The 19,809-nt window shown below is 34.6% G+C and overlaps 2 protein-coding genes across 2 annotated transcripts; one reads left to right on the top strand and one right to left on the bottom strand.

The window, feature by feature from the left end:
* Positions 1-2,037: 2,037 nt before the first annotated feature.
* On the top strand, positions 2,038-3,095 carry LOC138893159 (uncharacterized). Its single transcript, XM_070176932.1, has 2 exons — positions 2,038-2,235; positions 2,493-3,095. Exons 1-2 carry the CDS (start codon positions 2,038-2,040, stop codon positions 3,093-3,095), a joined length of 801 nt encoding a protein of 266 aa, XP_070033033.1.
* Positions 3,096-13,468: 10,373 nt separating this feature from the next.
* On the bottom strand, positions 13,469-19,139 carry LOC104108158 (AP2-like ethylene-responsive transcription factor AIL6). Its single transcript, XM_009617142.3, has 9 exons — positions 18,493-19,139; positions 17,334-17,889; positions 16,886-16,968; positions 15,159-15,167; positions 14,968-15,056; positions 14,778-14,851; positions 14,632-14,682; positions 14,404-14,480; positions 13,469-14,312 (listed from the first exon to the last, which is right to left on the bottom strand). Exons 1-9 carry the CDS (start codon positions 18,677-18,679, stop codon positions 13,858-13,860), a joined length of 1,581 nt encoding a protein of 526 aa, XP_009615437.1. The 5' UTR covers positions 18,680-19,139; the 3' UTR covers positions 13,469-13,857.
* Positions 19,140-19,809: the final 670 nt, after the last annotated feature.

Here is a 19,809-nt window from a genome sequence, read left to right as displayed (position 1 = left end):
TTATAGCCCTTGATGTCTAGTTTCCAGAAAGTCAAACCATTTATAGTTTGAAGTTTGGTACAAAAGGTTATGACCATTATACTAGAGGCTGTCTGAGAAGAATTTAAAAATGGTTTCTGAGAATTTTGTTCATCGCGAACGCGATGAAGGGTCGCCTGGGCAGTGTATAAGTTTGAAAAAATGGGTTTGGCTCATTTCATCTCATTTCCTCCATGGGAGCCGACTTAGGATCGATTTTGGAGCTCAATTTTCATCATTTATGTCAAGGTAAGTAATTCCTACCTATTGCAAGTTAAATACTTGGTTTATATACGAATTTAGGCATGAAAATTCATGAAAATTAGTAAAAATTTGGGGTTTTGAAGAAAAACCTAGAAATTAGTATTTTTGGATTTTAACCACGAAAATTACTATGGGATTGGATGGAAATGGTATATTTGAGTTCTTGAGATTATGCGTAACGGTTCCCTCCAAAAATTTCTGAAATCCGGGCATGTGGGCCCGGGGTGAATTTTAGGAATTTTACCATTTTGGATAGGGTAATTTATTTAATAGATAAATTTCGAATTATTTAACATGTATTAATTATTTCATATAACTTTTGGATAGTTTCGGATTTTCGGCACCGAATTGGGATTTTTACACGATATAGTGATCAGAAGTGGGCATTGAGACAAGGTAAGTCTCTTGTCTAATCTTGTGAGGGAAAAATTACCACATAGGTAATTAAATTAATAATTGTTGCTAATTATGGGGGCTACGTACGCACGAGGTGACGAGAGTCCGTGCGTAGCAACTATTAATGCTAAAGTCCGGGTAGTTTAGGACTTAAAGCATGAATTACTTGTGTAAATTGTATCCGTTATTTAATTACATTATTTGATATATATCGTAAATTGTTAGTGAAAGATAGTAAAAGATAAAAATCTCATATGCTTATTTCTGTTTAAATTAATTAATTATTAAAGGAAAATTGTTCATCCTCTCGAATTTATCTTATAATAAACATACTCTCATTCCGAAGATACATAAGAAAATGTCCTCCTTTCTTGTGGAGCGGGCCGAACGCCTCGGCAGGATAAATGCATCTATGAATCGTGCCACACATCCCTCGGTAGTGTACACGATACTCTGGATCGGGTCGTACGTCCTTGGCAGAAATCGTGCCTAATAATAATAATTACACGATACTTTGATAATTTATTGTATCTTGTGAAGCTAATTGATAAATTAGAAATTATTGGGATCTAAAGAATTTATTTATCTCTGTTTGTTAAGAAATTAATTGTTATTCCTGTAAATGAGATTAATTGATAAATTGAAAATTATTTGAATTGAAGAAATTTAATTAATATATTGAGAATTGTTACATTTGAAGGAATTTAATTATTTTTGCTGGTTCAATAAAAATTATTGTTAACTCTGTGAATCATGTTGATAAAAATATTTATGCTTTTATGTTACTTATTATTATTAACCCTTAGTGAGTGTCAAGGTAGACCATCTTGTCTCTACCACTTCGAGATTAGGCTTGATACTTACTGGGTACACGTTATTTTCGTACTCATACTGCACTTACTGCACATTTTATTGGGTATGTACATATATGTATAGCGGCCTTGTGGGCGCAGAGGTGTGGTTAATAATTGTGGGGATATAGGTGAGCTGCATTCTATATTACGATCTGCAGCTAACAGAGTCTCCTTCAGAGTTATTATATTTTCCTGTCTAATTTGTATTCTGGACAGATGCTGTATTTTATTTTAAATTTTCTAGTAAATGCTCATGCACTTGTGACACCGGGTTTTGGGAATGGTTGTGAATTGTTTAGAAATTTAGTTGCTAAAAATATTTATCATTTACTCTATGAGTTTTATCTTTACTATTTCATTAAAGAAATTTTTATTTCAAAAATACTAAAAATGGGTAATTAAATTATTCGAATTATGGTTGGCTTGCCTGATAGTGGTGTCCGGCACCATCACGGCCTTAATGGATTTTGGGTCGTGACATTTATCTTCTTTGATAATTTTCACTATGTCGAATTTGTCAAAACATGAGTTTGTAGCCCTTGACATTTCTAGAAAGAATTACCTATCATGGGTTCTCGATGCTGATATTCACTTAGCCGCTAAAGGCCTTGGTGACACCATTGCTCAGGGTAATGAGGCATCAAGCCAGGACAAAGCGAAGGCCATGATTTTCCTTCGTCATCATTTGGATGAAGGTTTGAAGGTTGAATAATTAACAGTGAAAGATCCACTTGAATTGTGGAGTGGCCTGAAGGAACGGTATGATCACCTTAAGGCTACAATATTGCCAAAGGTTCGATATGAGTGGATGCACTTACGGTTGCAAGATTTTAAGACCGTAAGTGTGTATAACTCTGTTGTACTTCCCAATTAAAATTATGTGGGGATGTTATGAGTGATGAGGATTTGTTGGAAAAGACTTTTATGACTTTTCATGCCACAAATATGGTATTACAACAGCAATACCGTGAAAAGGGTTTTAAAAAGTATTCTGAATTGATCCCATGCCTTCTGGGGGCTGAGCAACATAATACCCTTTTGCTGAAAAATCATGAAACACGTCCCACAGTGTCAGCTTCGCTTCCTGAAGCGAATATGGTTGAAAGATGTAAAAAGTCTGAAAAAAGACAGAATAATTATCATAGACATATAAATGTACGTGGGCATGGCAATGGCAAGAGACGATATAATAATCGTCATCGTGGTGGTCATGGCAAACGAGAGAACAATATCGATTCTCAAAACAATCCTTCAAGAGGCAAAAACAGTAACTATCATCGCTGTGACATGAAAGTTCATTGGAAAATTGAATGTCGTGCACCTGAGTATTTTGCCAGGCTTTATCAAACCTCCATCAAAAGAAAGGCAAATAATATTGGAGCATTTTCTCCTAATGCCCCAGTAGAGTATCACTTGACCTTTAAAAATTATTTTGAGGCAGGGCCTTCAAACAAAAATGATGGCAATGCCGAGGGAAATCTTGCTTTGAATGATAATAATTTTGAAGGCCTCGATGATCTTACTCATTTGGAAGTTGAACATTTCTTTGGAGATCAAAACTAAAGTTTGATCATTTTACTCGGGAATGCAATTATGTTGTTATTTTTATTTTCAGTATTTTTTTTTCTCGTTCTTAAGTTGTTTTTATTTTCAAGTAGTACTTAAGTTGTCTAATTTTGTTGTTGGTGTTGTTAGTTTTTCCGTATTTCTCATGGTGTAGTTTTATTTTTTATGAAGAAAATAAAATTTCTCAGTCTTTAATTGGATCCAAGATGAGTAATGAATATTTATGCCTTTTGGATAGTGTTACAACTCACACAATATTAAGAAAAATGAAAATTTTCTCTTATTTGGTTATGAAAAAGGCCTATGTTAATACAATATATGGTAGTACAAAGTTAATTGAGGGCTCCAGAAGAGCGGTCTTATTACTACCTGGAGGAACGATATTAACTATTAATAATGCATTATATTGTAGTAAATCTCAAAGAAACTTGTTGAGTTTCAAAGTTATTCACCAAAATGGCTACCATGTTGAGACCTCTAACGAAGGAAAGGTTGAATACCTTTATATTACTACAATAAAAGCGAGAAAACCAATGTGTGCACGAAAAATTACCCGCATTTGTTTCTGGGTTGTACCACACAAATATTGGTGTGGTTGAATTACATGCCATAGTAAACAAAAGGTTTACTACTTCTAATAATTTTATCATTTGGCATGACCAGTTGGGCCATCCAGGTTCTAACATGATGCGCAGAATAATAGAGAATTTAAATGAGCACACATTGAAGAACAAGAAGATTCTTCTATTTAAGGAATTCTCTTGTGTTGCTTTTTCTCAAGGAAAATTTGTTATTAAACCATCAGCAACTAAAGTTGGGATTGAATCTCCTACATTTTTGGAACGTATACAAGGTGATATATGTGGACCTATACACCCTCCATGTGGACTATTCAAGTATTTTATGGTCTTGATAGACGCATCTACAAGATGGTCACATGTGTGCTTATTGTCAACTCGCAATATGGTATTAGCGAGATTGTTGACCCAAATAATAAGGTTAAGAGCACAATTTCCAGATTATGCAATTAAGACAATTCGTTTTGATAATGCTGGTGAATTTATATCTCAGGCCTTTACTGATTGTTGTATGGACACTGGAATAAAAGTTGAGCATCCGGTTGCTCATGATCATACTCAAAATGGTCTAGCAGAATCGTTGATTAAACGCCTCCAATTAATAACTAGACCATTGCTAATGAGGACAAAACTTTCCCTTTCAGTGTGGGGACATACTATTTTGCATGCAGCAGCACTTGTGTGCATAAGGCCAACCAATTATCATGAAGTCTCGCCATTACAGTTGGCTTTTGATCAGGAGCCAAATATTTTCTATCTAAGAATATTTGGATGTGCGGTATATGTGCAATTGCTCCACCACAACGCACAAAGATGGGCTCCCAAAGAAGGTTGGGAGTATATGTTGATTATGAATCTCCTTCTATTATTAAATATCTGGAGTTTATGACAAAAGATTTATTTACAGCCAGATTTGCTGATTGTCATTTTGATAAATTAGTTTTTCCAATATTAGGGGGAGAAAATAAACAACTGAAAAAAGAGATAGATTGGAATATATTATCTCTATATCATTTGGATCTTCGTACAAATCAATGTGAACAAGAAGTTCAAAAGATCATTTATATGTAAAATATTGTAAATCAATTGCCATATGCATTTACTAACATTCCACGGGTTACTAAATCGCATATTCCAGCTGTAAATGCTCCACTTTGAGTTGATGTCCCATTTGGACAGTATGATAATGCAAATGAGTCTAGGACACGCCTTAAACGTGGTAGATCAATCGGTTCCACGTGGTTGATCATAACGTGGAGGTAATTGCTTAAGAGGAGAATAAAGACATAATAATTGATAAGACCTCACAGGAGGTTCTAGTACCTGGAAATGATGAAAATCAAGAGATCTCAATAAGTTATGTCTCTATGGGGAAAAGGTGGAACCGAAATAACATTGTTGTTGACAAAGATTTTGCATATAATGTTGCAATTGAAGTAATGCAACAAGATGAGGATCTTGAGCCAAAATCTGTAGATGAATGTAGACAGAGAAATAATTGGCCAAAATGGAAAAACGCAATTCAAGCGGAATTGGCTTCACTAGAAAAACGTGAAGTTTTCAGACCAATAATCCGAACGCCTGAAGGTGTCAAGACAGTGGGGTACAAATGGGTTTTTGTGCGAAAAAGAAATGAGAAAGGTGAAGTCGTAAGATATATAGCACGACTTGTGGCACAAGGGTTTTCGCAAAGGCCTGACATAGGTTATATGGAGACATATTCTCCTGTGGTAGATGCAATTACCTTCAGGTATCTAATAAATCTGGCAGTCCATGGAAAGCTTGATATGCGGTTGATGAATATTGTCACAGCCTACTTATATGGCTCATTGGACAATGAAAATTTTATGAAAATCCCTCAAGGATTTAAAGTTCCTGAAGCACATAAAAGTTCAAGGGAAACTTGTTTAATAAAGCTTAAGAAATCCTTATAGGGATTGAAGCAATCAGGGAGAATGTGGTACAATTGCCTAAGCGAGTATTTGTTAAAGAAAGGGTACAAAAATGACCATATTTGCCCTTGTGTCTTTATTAAGAGGTCTGGATCTGAATTTGTCATCATAGATGTGTATGTTGATGACTTGAATATCATTGGCACTTCTAAAGAACTTCCAAATGTTGTAGATTGTTTGAAGATAGAGTTTGAAATGAAAGATCTTGGTAAGACAAAATTTTGTCTTGGCCTACAAATTGAGCATGTAATAAATAGAATTTTTGTCCATCAATCAACATACACCGAAAAGGTTTTATAGCAATTTTACATATATAATACACATCCATTGAGTACCCCAATGGTTGTGAGATCGCTTGGTATAAATAAAGATCTATTTCGGTCTCAAGAAAATATCGAAGAGCTCGTTGGTGATGAAACTCCATATCTTAGTGCAATTGGGGCACTAATGTATCTTGCTAACAATACTTAACCAGATATTGCTTTTGTAGTAAGCTTATTAGCAAGATTTAATTCCTCCCCAATAAGAAGATATTGGAATGGTGTTAAGCATATATTTAGATATCTTCGGGGAACTCTAGATATGAGATTGTTATATTCTAATGAATTCAAGTCAGAAGTGATTGCTATGCCGATGCAGGTTATTTTGTCTGATCCCCATAAAGCCCGATCTCAAACAATTTAATTATTTACATATGGAGGTACAGCTATATCATGGTGTTCAATAAAACAAACAATAGCTTCCACATCTTCAAATCATGCTGAGATAATAGTCATTCATGAAGCTAGTCGGGAATGTGTTTGGTTGAGATCAATGACTCAACATATTCAGGAAATGTGTGGTTTTCTAATGAAAAAAGATAATCTAACTATACTATATGAAGACAATGCTGCTTGCATTGCTCAACTGAAAGGAGGATACATCAAAGGAGACATAACAAAGCACATTTCACCAAAGTTCTTTTTTACGCATGATCTTCAACAAAATAGTGAAATTAATGTTCAACAGATTCGCTCGTGTGAAAATTTGGATGATCTGTTTACTAAGGCATTACTAACTTCAACATTTGAGAAGTTGAGACAGAAGATTGGAATGCGCCGTCTTCGAGAAATAAAGTGATGTTTTCATGAGGGGGAGTAAGATACGCGTTGTACTATTTTTTCCTTATCCTAGATTTTGTCCCACTGGATTTTTCTGGTAAGGTTTTTTAACGAGACAGCAAATAAAGCGTATTATAGATATGTGTACTCTTTTTCCTTCACTAAGATTTTTTTCATAGGGTTTTTCTTAGTAAGGTTTTAACGAGGCATATTATCTATTTTTGGATATCCAAGGGGGAGTGTTGTAAAACCTATAGTAATTGTGGATGTCCACTACTCCCACTACTTTCATCCTTGATGTAAATAACCTCCCACTACTCATCACTATTGTGATTGTAACTCTCACACCTCCATAACCCCTCCCCATGATCTTCCCCCATAATTTTAATTGTTAATGTCATGTTTAAGACAATCATTTTGTAACCTTCATATGTAATAGTAGAAATGGAGGAATGAAATGTGAGATGGGATACACTTGATAAAATAAGAAAGTTATGTTTTCTTCTCTTATTCTATTTATCTTCTTATTTTATATTGTTACTTTGAGCTACATTTCTTAATAGAAGGCATTTTGTTCTTATTTTTATTTAATTCTTCTTACTTTGTGGGGTGTTTATTGTTAGAAGTGTGTGAACAAAGTCCCACATGGAAAGCAGAAAAAAACATATGCTACTTATAAAGAGTTGGATACTCTCAATGGTGTGAGGCCTTTTGGGGAACACCGTGCAGGCTTGGCCTAAAGCGGACAATATCACACAATATCAAGAGTATTTTTGAGGCGTTTTATCCTAACAACTGGTTTCAGAGCCAATGGTTTGACGAGACGAGTATGGAGATGGCGAAATGATGGTGTAGGGCCCGACTTAGTGACTTGGCCCGTCTATAGGCCGGTTCACTACCTTTACTCATAGTTTCAAAGACGCATACACACCATCTCCTTGGACTTCGGCGACCGTAAATATTCGGGTCATATAGGTGACACCTAATTAATCTCAAAATTAGCCCATAAACGGTGATGTGTCATGTGGAACTTAGTTCAAGCGGGAGATTATTGGAAGTATGTGAACAAAGTGCCACATGGAAAGTAAAAAAGAAAAATAAGATACTTATAAGGAGTTGGATACTCTTAATGGTGTGAAGGCTTTTTGCAAAAAACATTGTGAGTTTGGCCCAAAGCGGATAATATTATACCATATTAAGAGTATCTTTAGGCCGTTTTAGCCCTACACTTATTATAATCTTGCAAGCACAGCACCACTTGTTACAACTAATGAAAACACTTAAAATTGGTTTTCAAAAAATACATTATATATAACATGACTCCTAACAAAATGTTGGTTACGATGCTCTACCTTTATGTGCACAATTTTCAAATAGGCCAAATACCTATAAGTCCCCTTAAACTTGGCTCCAATTTTTATTTTGATACTTTAACTATGGCTAGTACCTATTGAACACTCAAATTTAATTTCAAGTGTACCTATTAAATACATCTTCTTTACCCTGTGTAAATAATTAAGTGCGTATTGTTCACTTTCGAATGATGTGGCAATAGATCGAATGAAAAAGTGACATGTGCCATTTTGACTTTCGATTTTCTTTTTTTAAGGCTAAATAATGCAATCTATCTATTTTCACCCCTTTTAGTTTTATCTCCACCTCCCCCCTCCCCCCTCCTCCCTCCTTGCCCCTCCCCTCTTTCTAAAGTTATCTCTTCCTTGTAGCTCCATTCATGTCTTTCCTCCTCTTATCTATCGATCCCTCTCTTTAGCTATGTCCAAACAAAAAGCATATTATTGTTTTTTGATTGAAAATTTGTCATGTTTGTAACTTCGCTACTTGGCGTTAAATTCTAACATCTAACGGAAAAGTCGATGCCGGCAAAATCGTTGGGTTAATCTCCATGTATGTAGCTACAAAATAAAGTCAATTTTTCATGTTTAATCTCTGAAATTGCTGAATTTCTCTCAACAAAATCGAATTTGCTTGGTTGATGTCTGAAATTGCTACTTTGTCTTGTTGGGTTTGCTTGGCTGATATTTGACATTGTTGCGCTTTTCTTGTTGGATTCTCTTTGCAAATTAAGCTAGTCGATTTTGCTTGGTTATTGTCTGAAATTGCTGGATTTTTCTTGATGGATTTCTATTTGTTGATTTCTGAAAGTGTTGGGTTTCTCTCGTGGTATCTATCCGAAATTGCTGGATTTTTATTCTTTTCTGGATTTCAAGATTTTTTTGGGTCTCTCTTGATAAATCATTTTTAGGTTTACACTTCTTCTTTGGCATGTAAGTTTATCGAATTTGAAGTGAAATAACAAGTTAATCAATGTTCAAAGTGGGATGAATCTGTAAGTAGATCCAGAGAAGAAATTAGGAAAAGGAAAATCTGGAGGGATATTAGTGATAGAGACAATGAAGGAGAAGACAAAGAATAAAAAAAATGTTTGAAAAAAAAACAAATGTTATATTTCTTATTCACGCGCCCAACTTTGAGTGAAAATCACACATTATGCCATGTCACATGAAATGTTTAATAGGTACACTTGAAATTAAGTTGGAGTGTTCAATAGGTACTAGCCATAGTTAAAATACCAAAATAGAAATTGGAGTAAGTTTAAGGGACCGTATAGGCATTTGACCTTTCAAATATGATATTGTGGTAGTTTCATTATTTGCAGAACCATACGAAAAACGGGAAAAGGTATGGTTTCAAACTGACAAAATATCAAACCTCATGATTTAACTAGTATATCTTCCAAACGGTCATTTTCCAATCTTAATCTGATTCTGTTATAACTTTTTAGCCTGTTGGAGTTGATAACATCCATCATTTTCATGCTAAGAAATTCAAAATGCAATATCAATAAAATGTCAACTTGCTGCCTATCTTTTCTTCACTATCTGCCATTTCACTACCTTTCCCTTTCTTTTTTTTCGCACCCGGCGTTTTGGGACTACTTCGTCTTTACGCACGTAAAGCTTATTAAACGGAAATCGTTTAAAAAAGTAGCCCGATACATAAAGTATTTCGTATTTACGGAGGATTCGAAAAAAAAATACACACCTAAACGGTATAATGTAGACAACCAACAGTGCTACTTCCGCAGCTCGTATTTATAGGTCACACTTAAACTCGTTCTCTATCAGAATTCTTAACTCTTGTTGATGCCATTTCACTACTATCTTTTTACCCTTCTCATCTAACAAAGGCATTTTAGATTTTTAAAAAAAGGTTCCTAAATTTACTAAAATGGCTAAGATATTAGGGTGTTTGAATTGACTTTTAAAAAGTAACTTATAAGATAAAAGCTAAAAATCATAAGTTGGTAATACCCAACTTTCGACTTTTGACTTATTTTTATATTTTTTCATGCCTAAAAATATTTTTTTATTTTTGCCAAACACCACAATTATTTTTACTACATAATCTTGAATCACGTTGGAACTTTCGACACTACAAATAACTCATCATCACAGAAATAATTTTTTGTAGATTTCTCCTTTAGTAGAAAAATTTTCGTAACTTAAAAATAAGGCGGAATGACTTTCTAACCACTTAAAATTGACTGGATTTTAAAAGCCGATACATAAACTTTTAACTTTTTCATTTGAACACTCGAACTCATTTTCTCCGTAACTAATAAAAATATTTGACCATTGACCATGGTCATGTGGCGTTAGTCGGTCCTAATCAGCATGTCGCGTGAGGAACACGACGCACAGGAGCGTGAAAGCCCCATTTTCAACGTCCAACAGTACAAAATGGGTTGTATTTAAGTGTCTTTTTATTCATTCCTTCTAAAATACCCTCTGCCTCCATTTTTTAAAATCTGAAGCTCCATTCCTCCTTGTAAAATCTAAAGCTCCATTTTTAATTTTTTTTTTCAAACCGTCAAAATTATGGAAACTTGTATATTTTGTCATTGTGAAGTTGAAGCTAAGTTTTGCATCACTTGGACCAAACGAAACTCGATCAAAACAAGAATAACGGATAATAAACGAAAACAAAAAAATGGGTGAGTGATTATAGAATGAAAGAGGGCTCGCATTTATAGGTCACACTTAAACTCGTTCTCTATCAGGATTCTTAACTCTTGTTGATGCCATTTCACTACTATCTTTTTACCTTTCTCATCTAACAAAGGCATTTTAGGGGGGAAAAAGTTCCTAAATTTACCAAAATGGCTAAGATATTAGGGTGTTTGAATTGACTTTTAAAAAGTAACTTATAAGCTAAAAGCTAAAAACCATAAGTTGGCAATACCCAACTTTCGACTTTTGGCTTATTTTTATATTTTTCATGCCTAAAAATACTTTTTTATTTTTGCCAAACACCACAATTATTTTTATTACATAATCTTGAATCACGTTGGAACTTTCAACACCACAAACAACTCATCATCACAGAAATGTTTTTTTTTGTAGATTTCTCCTTTAGTAGAAAAGTTCCGTAACTTAAAAATAAGACGGAATGACTTCCTAACCACTTAAAATTGACGGGGTTTTAAAAGCCAATACATAAACTTTTAACTTTTCCATTTGAACACTCGAACTCATTTTCTCCGTAACTAATAAACACATTTGACCATTGACCATTGACCATGGTCATGTGGCGTCAGTCAATCCTAATCAGCAGGCCGTGTGAGGAACACGACACACAGGAGCGTGAAAGCCCCCTTTCCAATGTCCAACAGTACAAAATAAGTTGTATTTAAGTGTCTTCTTATTCATTCCTTCTAAAATACCCTCTTCCTACATTTTTTAAAATCTGAAGCTCCATTTTTAATTATTTTTTTCAGACCGTCAAAATGATGGAAACTTGTATATTTTGTCATTGTGAAGTTGAAGCTAAGTTTTGCATCACTTGGACCAAACGAAGCTCGATCAGAACAAGAATAATAAATAATAAACGAAAATAAAAAAAATGGGTGAGTGATTATAGAATGAAAGAGGGCTCGCATTTATTTGTCACACTTAAACTCGTTCTCTATCAGGATTCTTAACTCTTGATGATGCCATTTCACTACTATCTTTTTACCTTTCTCATCTAACAAAGGCATTTTAAGAAAAAAAGTTCCTAAATTTACCAAAATGGCTAAGATATTAGGGTGTTTGAATTGACTTTTAAAAAGTAACTTATAAGCTAAAAGCTAAAAACCGTAAGTTGGTAATACCCAACTTTCGACTTTTGGCTTATTTTTATATTTTTCATGCCTAAAAATACTTTTTTATTTTTGCCAAACACCACAATTATTTTTATTACATAATCTTGAATCACGTTGGAACTTTCGACACCACAAACAACTCATCATCACAGAAATGCTTTTTTGTAGATTTCTCCTTTAGTAGAAAAGTTTTCGCAACTTAAAAATAAAGCGGAATGACTTCCTAACCACTTAAAATTGACGGAGTTTTAAAAGCCGATACATAAACTTTTAACTTTTCCATTTGAACACTCGAACTTATTTTTTCCGTAACTAATAAACACATTTGACCATTGACCATGGTCATGTGGCGTCAGTGGATCCTAATCAGCAGGCCGCGTGAGGAACACGACGCACAGGAGCGTGAAAGCCCCCTTCCAACGTCCAACAGTACAAAATGGGTTGTATTTGAGTGTCTTCTTATTCATTCCTTCTAAAATACCTCTTCCTCGATTTTTGAAAATCTGAAGCTCCATTCCTCCTTGTAAAATCTGAAGCTCCATTTTTATTTTTTCAGACCGTCAAAATTATGGAAACTTGTATATTTTGTCATTGTGAAGTTGAAGATAAGTTTTGCATCACTTGGACCAAACGAAGCTCGATCAGAATATGAATAACATATAATAAACGAAAACAAAAAAATGGATAAGTGATTATGATCGATTTTGGAAGTTCATCCAGCACGGCTGACCTCACGCCATATCCACCACCATAAAGTAGTCCTTTTTGAATATTGGAGAAGGTGAAAAGAATCTAGAAGATTCCGGAATTCAGCGATCGGAGAAGGAGAAAAGAATCTTCTAGAATTTTGATGCAAATGGCGATGGGGGTCTTAACCGCGAGAAAATGGCAGCTTTGATGGTTTCTGTAAAACCTAGGGTCAAATTCAACGATGAGCAGATCAGTGCCATTCTCGATGAGCTTTTTCGAACTTATGGAGAGTTCATTGATGGCGAGAAGGGCCTTACATATGATGGCATATTGCGTGCCTACTATGATGGCACATATGATCCCCTCACTTTCCAGATTCTTTTCATTTTCTCCGATCATCAAAAATATGGAATGAACAAGGGAGGATTTGGTGAGAGTGAGGTTAAAATGAGGGGAGGGATCGGTCTATGGAATAAAAGAGGGCACCAGGGTAAGCGTTTTTGCGCCCTTGATGTGTAAGATTGGTCTTTTGTTGACACAATTGACACGTATGTAATACACACGCGCATGGTCTCTTGTCAGATGAGTTTATTAGTTACGAAATAATGAGTTCGAGTATTCAACTGAAAAAATAGAAATTTCATGTATCGACTTTTAAAAACCCGACAAGTTTAAGTGTCCAAGCCATTCCGCATAAAAACAAATACATGTTTTTCTTTTTTAGGATTCTTTACTACCATTGCAGTTCAATAATTCACACAGCATATCATAAACTCATCATAATGACCATACAAGCAATTAATCTTGATTAGTAAAGGCCGAGAAAATAGATAAAAATTAAAGCATGGTTAAGGTTTAGAAGCTCAGATGTACAAAAAACACAGACTTAACTGCAAAATATAACGAGTTTTATATCATTTTCTTTTTTTTGTATGTCAACTCGACCAGCAAAACGTTCACCAAGTTCATATGGTACTTGGGAGCAACTCAAAAAGATGAGGAAACTTGGAAAAAAACAAAAATTTTCCACAATGAGTGCTCCCTAAGTACCTGTAAACATGCACCTACTACTTAATAAGCCATTGAAAAAGTGAAGGTACTTTACAACATTTGAACCTGGCCCATAACGGTTAAACACTACGCTAATTCTTTCGCGGGTCAGAAGATAAAGGGTCAGCATGAAATATTAAACGATTAACCACAACGACGAGGTTGATATTAGCAGAGTCCGATTAGCTAAGTCAAACTAGCTAACTATAGCTATCATAGTTTAGGTCAATAGGACTGGTGAGGCCATATGAAGAACTCGGCGCCCGAGGGCAGTAATGGCATCGCAGCTGCCATTGTAGACGCAGCACCTGAAGTATCGGACGCACCTGCATTTCCAGACTGAAGGTGGTGGAAGAAGTTGTGATGATAGAAAGGAGCGGTTGTGTCAAATGGCAGTCCGCATGGGATTGCAGAGATCGGTGGTATTGCCCCGAAATTGATGTTACTGCTGTTGTTGCTGCTGCTGCTTTGAGCCGTCTGCTGCTGGTTATTGCTTGACAATGATTTTTGTTCCGCTTCAAGAGAGAGCTTCAAACGCTTTGCTGTACCCCCAACGGGGAGGGAGCTTTTCATGATAGCCTCAACATCATATCGATTCATCTCGAAATTCGTCACTGCATTAACACCCCTGAACTTTATTGCTGCTATGTCATACGCTTCTGCTGCTTCCTCCTCAGTAGCTGTTGACAAATTAATACGAATTTGGATTATTAAAACATGGTTAATTCATTCATTTCTTAGTCCAATTTGAATCTAGAAAATAATGCTTACCAAATGTCCCTAGGTAGAGATCCTTGTTCCCTGCAACGCGGCCAATTCTTGCTTGCCAACGGCCTTGTTGATGATGCCTGCAAGGGTTCATCAGAAGTCAGTCGCCGTTCACAAAATTGGAACAAAGGAATTACCCATCTTAAATCATTTAGGACATTATTATTGAGTTCGGTATACGACAATTAAGTTATAAAGATAATTGCTTGCGAGTTGCGACAAAATTCGTACCTTGTCACACCTCGGTATATCGAAGCTCCCCTCGAGAAACCACTACTTTTCCTGATATTTTGAAACGAAATTCTCATGAATATAATTGATAGAAAAATGACAAAAAGGCATTATTAACCATAGAAATGGAAATAGAGTAGGCAAACCTTCTTAGGGAGGCAATGAATTCTTGCTTGGTCATGTGTTTCATTTCCTCCAGTTCTTTGGTATAATTGGAAACCTGAAAAGAAAGTATGTCTAAGTTTAGATTCGGGTTGTTTTCATTCTTACGTAGCTTTCCATGCAATAAATGAAATGCCAATAACAACAGGCAAAATTGACAAAAGTATATATTACAGGGAAGTTGGTTGTAGCTGTGGGACCCCAATATTTTAGAGCTGCCAAGTCATATGCCCTTGCTGCTTTTTCTTCCTTATCATATCCACCTATATTCATTGCAAAATTTTCCAACATAAAAATCTTAACTTTTTGATCCACTTTGAAAAATATAGGTATTTATGAGACTTGTAAGAATAGAAAAAACTTACCCAAGTAAACTGAAAATCGAATTGTGCCATTTCATACAAGAAAGCGATCCCCGCCATTTCATGAAAAAATGAGTTAAACATTAGAAATGAGCTAACAAGAAGTCAAGATTTTATCATAAAAGAATATAAAGGGAAAAAGAAAAAGATAAACAAAACAGAAAAGCAAATGGCATGCTTAAGCTTTGACACATTTGGTACATCCTTTTTGTAGGTTGGCAAGATAGTGACTTATGTCTTGCCCAGACCAGGAAAAAGTAAAACATGTTTTTGTTCTCAGTATTCTTTTACATATCATGGACTTATAAATTAAAAGTTATTAAGATTTCATTACAATTACAATAATGTGAACGAGTCAAAAGCAGATTTATGTTGAAGTTCTATTAAGATAAACAATTCATTGAGCTGTCAAATCTATTATTTTTAACTTACTAAGGTCAAAAGTTGGCTAATGTATATACTACATTAAAGAATTGTGTATAAAGAATTTGGCGGACAGTTCAATTAAAATTTCAAGTGGGGAATGAAATGGACATCCTTTGGTCAAACTAAATGAGAGGGACTGGCCCATGAAATGAAAGGGGAAAAAAGCAAAAGTTAAAAGCAAATCTGTGAAAATTTCAGAGTGCCAGAAACTAGCTAGTATATAGACTAGCTGAGGTATGTGTACTCTTCAGGGTGGAAAGGGAAAAGAGGAGAAGGTCTGGTCATTTTAAATGCTGCAAACCAGGCAAAAATCTATGGATAACAAAGCAGAATAACTTCTGGACAAAATCTTGAAGACTCTGGTCTTTCCAGATGAATTTAACTTATTGATACAGTGGGAATAATATTGCATTATCAGTGTACAAAAATATATGCCCGGTGCACTAAGCTCCCGCTATATGCGGGATCCGAAGAAGGGCCGGATCACAAATGTCTATTGTACGCAGCCTGACCTTGCATTAATCTACAAAGGTCAATGGGTGCATGGTTCGAAACTAGATGAATATGGTCCGTCCTCTATCCTTACAACTAGATAAACCTACTCTTCTTACAACTAAACAAAGCCTTTGGAGCTAGATAGAGGCTATAGCAAGTAAACTGTCTTATTTTTTTACAAGACTCAATTACTACGGATGATTACCTATAATTGTCATTAAGGCGACACGATAGTGTAAAAAGTCTTAAGCTCTATATTAAACTCTTTCCACATTAATTTATACTGGTAAAAGATAGTACCTTAAGTCATAATGGTGTACAATAAACATCAAAGCATGAAATGAATATCAGAACATTATGCAGAATACAACAAAGACAAAACACCAAAAACAAGAACAAAATGACGGCCTATCTGATCAAATCAATTGAAAGAATAATGAAAGCAAAGAAAAATACTCCCTACTACCACAACAATGCTGCTGCAGAATCAGGCACCAGTACTAATACTACACAGAGCAGCAGCAGAAAAAATTGTTACAGTGAGGACACAATACTAACACCAAAAGTACAGAAAACTGTAACCTTTGTGCATTACATCACTCAATCAATCATCCTAAAAGCTTATTGATTTGAAAGCAAGAAAATACCCCTTCTGATGAAAATTATCTGAATCTCCCCTTTAACCTGAACCCCATTAATTGCATGCAACTTTCTTTTCATACAAATCAATCTAATTATTACCCTATCACATACGTATTACCTTAGTTTACTACAGTAAAAATTTTAAAAAGAAATAATAAAATTTGTACCTTGACGCCCTTTTCTAGCTTGGCCCTCTCTTCTACAGCTGTTATCCCAAAGATGCGCTTCATATCTTCCTGTCCATCTATGTCTGCAAAAAAAACTCAAGAAAATTAAACCCCACTTATTTTTTCCATCTAAGCTACTAAAATCTCACACACCCTTTTGCTAAAAACTGATTTGTACCCAAAAAAATACTAATATTTTTAACTAACTACACCTTCGTAAAAAAATTCAAGAAAATTAAACCCCACATATTTATTTCATCTACTCTAATAAAATCTCACACACCCTTTTGATAAAAACTGATTTGTACTGAAAAAAAATGATATTTTTACCTTGTTACACCTCTGTGAATAATTTCAAGAAAATTAAACCCCACTTATTTTTTTACTTAATCTATTAAAATCTCAAACACCCATTTACAAAAAACTGATAAAAATAATTTCTGTTTACCTTGTTACACCTCTGTAAATGGAAGTTCTTTGACCAAAAGTATCAGTAATTTTCTTACAACTCTGGGAATCAACAACAGCAACAATGGCTTTTCCTTTTTCCAAGCACTGAGTAGTATTAGTAGTATTAACAGCCAAAGACAAAGCACCAGTAGAAAGAGCTGGAGGACACTGCGAATAAGCCAACTCGTTGCATGACTCACTAACAAACTCAGTTCCAACTGAGTTATCGACTTCAGAACCCGAGTTATTTGAAAAAGCAGCAGCAGCAGTAGTTTGATGATGAAACCCATGAGCTAAATTTTTGAAATCTTGATTATAAACAGCAGAGCCATTATTTTGTTGTTCGTAGATGTGATGAGTCAAAGATGATGAATCTTGAGTCAAAGATGATGAATCACCACCTAAGAAATCTTCAAGTTTTGGTGGTGGTTGTTGATGGATTTGTGTGTCCAAAAAGTTTTGAAAAATTGATGAGTCATTACCATTGATATTCAGTCCTAGAACTTCTTTTTCACCTTCTGTATACATCACTTGAGATTTTGGATTAGACCAACCTGCAAAAATATGGTGACAAACAAAAAAAATAGCAAACTTAGTGGCCAAGTTAAAAGTTTGTTTTGTTGCTAAAGAAAATCCAAAACTTTGTACCTATAGAGATATATCATTGCTGAGCTAGAAATAAGTTTTTGAAGAAAATAAATAAAAATCTTTCTGTTAAATGAATGAAAAATGATTTAGCAGTAACCGAAACAGCTAGCACATACACACGGTTGCATTTTATTTGACTTTTATCTTTTAACTTTTATTTTGCTCTACAACAAAATGGTTGTTTAGTGGAGGACTTAATCAAAATCTATACTTGCATTTTCACATTTATTGTACAAAGTTTTTCTTATTTTTGGACTCCAGTATTATGTGTTTCGGAATTTACTGGCTCGACTAATCTGGATTCGTCGTTTTAGCTCAACATATCATGGTATAGAGCTCGATTATTTTTCAAGAACGACAACAATCCAATATAATCCCAAAAGTGGTGTTTGAAAAGAGTAGATAGTGTGTATGCAGATCATACATCTGCCTTGGTTAGAGAGAGGTTTCAGATATCACTACTATTTTGGAACAAAAATGAAAAAGAACTGATAAAAATGCAAACTTACCATGGGGAAAGAAGTTATCAGCAAAATAGTAATGATGAGAGTCAGCAGAAGAGGAACCATCAAAAGTTGGTGCAAGTTTCATGTTGGATTGAAGCATAGAATTAGATTGAGAAGCTGAAGAGCTCAACATTTCCATAGAAGATAAAGAAAATGATAACCAGTTGTTGTCTGGGGCCATTGAAGACATTAAATAAAACTTAAAAGGTCCTTCAAAACCAAGAAACCAAAAAAAAACCAAAACTGACTTAAGACTATTTTGTTATTACCTCAAACTTATCATTAACCATTAGATGAAGATAAAGAAGAACTCATTACGGATCAAGCTATAAGAAGAAGAAAAAAAGAGAAAAGGGGGTTTTAAAATATCAAAGTCTTTTGGATTTATCTCTGTATATATATAAGTAGGATCTTCTTTTTTGCTTCTTGTTCTTTTGACTAGAAGGACAAAAGGGTTCTTGAAAAAAAGACTAAAAAGAAGAGAAAAGCATGCAAAACTTAAAACTAGAACAAGACTCAGAAAGTAGAGCTAAGAGCTTATAGTTAAAGGAGGAGGAGAGTAAATGTTAAGTAAAATGAAGAGAAGAAAAAGAAGAAGAGAGGATAGAAGAGCATGTGGTGTAATATAATGGGAGCAAAGAGCGGTTCCAGCTGCCATTCGGCGTAAAATCAGAGGGACACATTTGAAGAAACTACGGGGAAAAAAAGAGAAAGTAATGGGGTGAAAAGTAATTTTAACAAAGTAATGGGGGTCTATTAAAATTAAGGAGAAATATTGGGTGGGGGGGTGAACAGTGACTTTTTTGGCACTGCGCGGAAGAAAATATGTCTGAAACAAAGCCGCGAAGAATCCGGGCTGGCGGACAATTTCTTTTGTTAAGTGACGAATTATTTGAATATTATTTTGAATATGTTAGAAATTCAGTTGATCTTTCACTAGAATATGTTGGAATTAAGCTGATATATCACTATAATATATTTTAAGAGTTTTTAAGTTCTATATATACACTGATAATATAAATAATTTTTAACACTAATTTTTCTTAAAGTGTAAAATTTGTCATCATGAAAATAAATAAATTACATGCTAAAGCAAATAAAGTGACCCGAAGGTATAAAAATTCTCACATGACACTATGAGAAACTCTAATACAAATTAAATAAATTACATAATAGAAAAAAGTATTCTCAAGAAAAATAAAAATGTTTTTTTTTGGGAAAAAAATTCCAGGGAAATTCGTGGCCACTATTCTTCGGGTACATTGGATAACCTGCTCATAGTGTAATATCTCACAAACTATACAGAATATGTAAATCGCA

The sequence above is a fragment of the Nicotiana tomentosiformis genome, chromosome 5 (genome assembly GCF_000390325.3).
Source record: "Nicotiana tomentosiformis chromosome 5, ASM39032v3, whole genome shotgun sequence".
In the NCBI taxonomy this organism is placed as follows: Eukaryota; Viridiplantae; Streptophyta; class Magnoliopsida; order Solanales; family Solanaceae; genus Nicotiana; species Nicotiana tomentosiformis.
The sequence above is the reverse complement of the archived record's forward strand: the minus strand, read 5'-3'. Positions and strand labels throughout refer to the sequence as shown.

Excerpts from the sequence above, each read along its gene's own strand:
- LOC138893159 (XM_070176932.1), top strand. The coding sequence starts at position 2,038 with ATGTCGAATTTGTCAAAACATGAGTTTGTAGCCCTTGACATTTCTAGA. Across the intron at positions 2,236-2,492 it reads ATTTGGATGAAGGTTTGAAG|CAATACCGTGAAAAGGGTTT; the intron begins GTTGAATAATTA and ends GTATTACAACAG.
- LOC104108158 (XM_009617142.3), bottom strand. The coding sequence starts at position 18,679 with ATGTCTTCAATGGCCCCAGACAACAACTGGTTATCATTTTCTTTATCT. Across the intron at positions 14,852-14,967 it reads CAGCTACAACCAACTTCCCT|GTTTCCAATTATACCAAAGA; the intron begins GTAATATATACT and ends CTTTCTTTTCAG. Across the intron at positions 14,481-14,631 it reads ATATACCGAGGTGTGACAAG|GCATCATCAACAAGGCCGTT; the intron begins GTACGAATTTTG and ends GAACCCTTGCAG.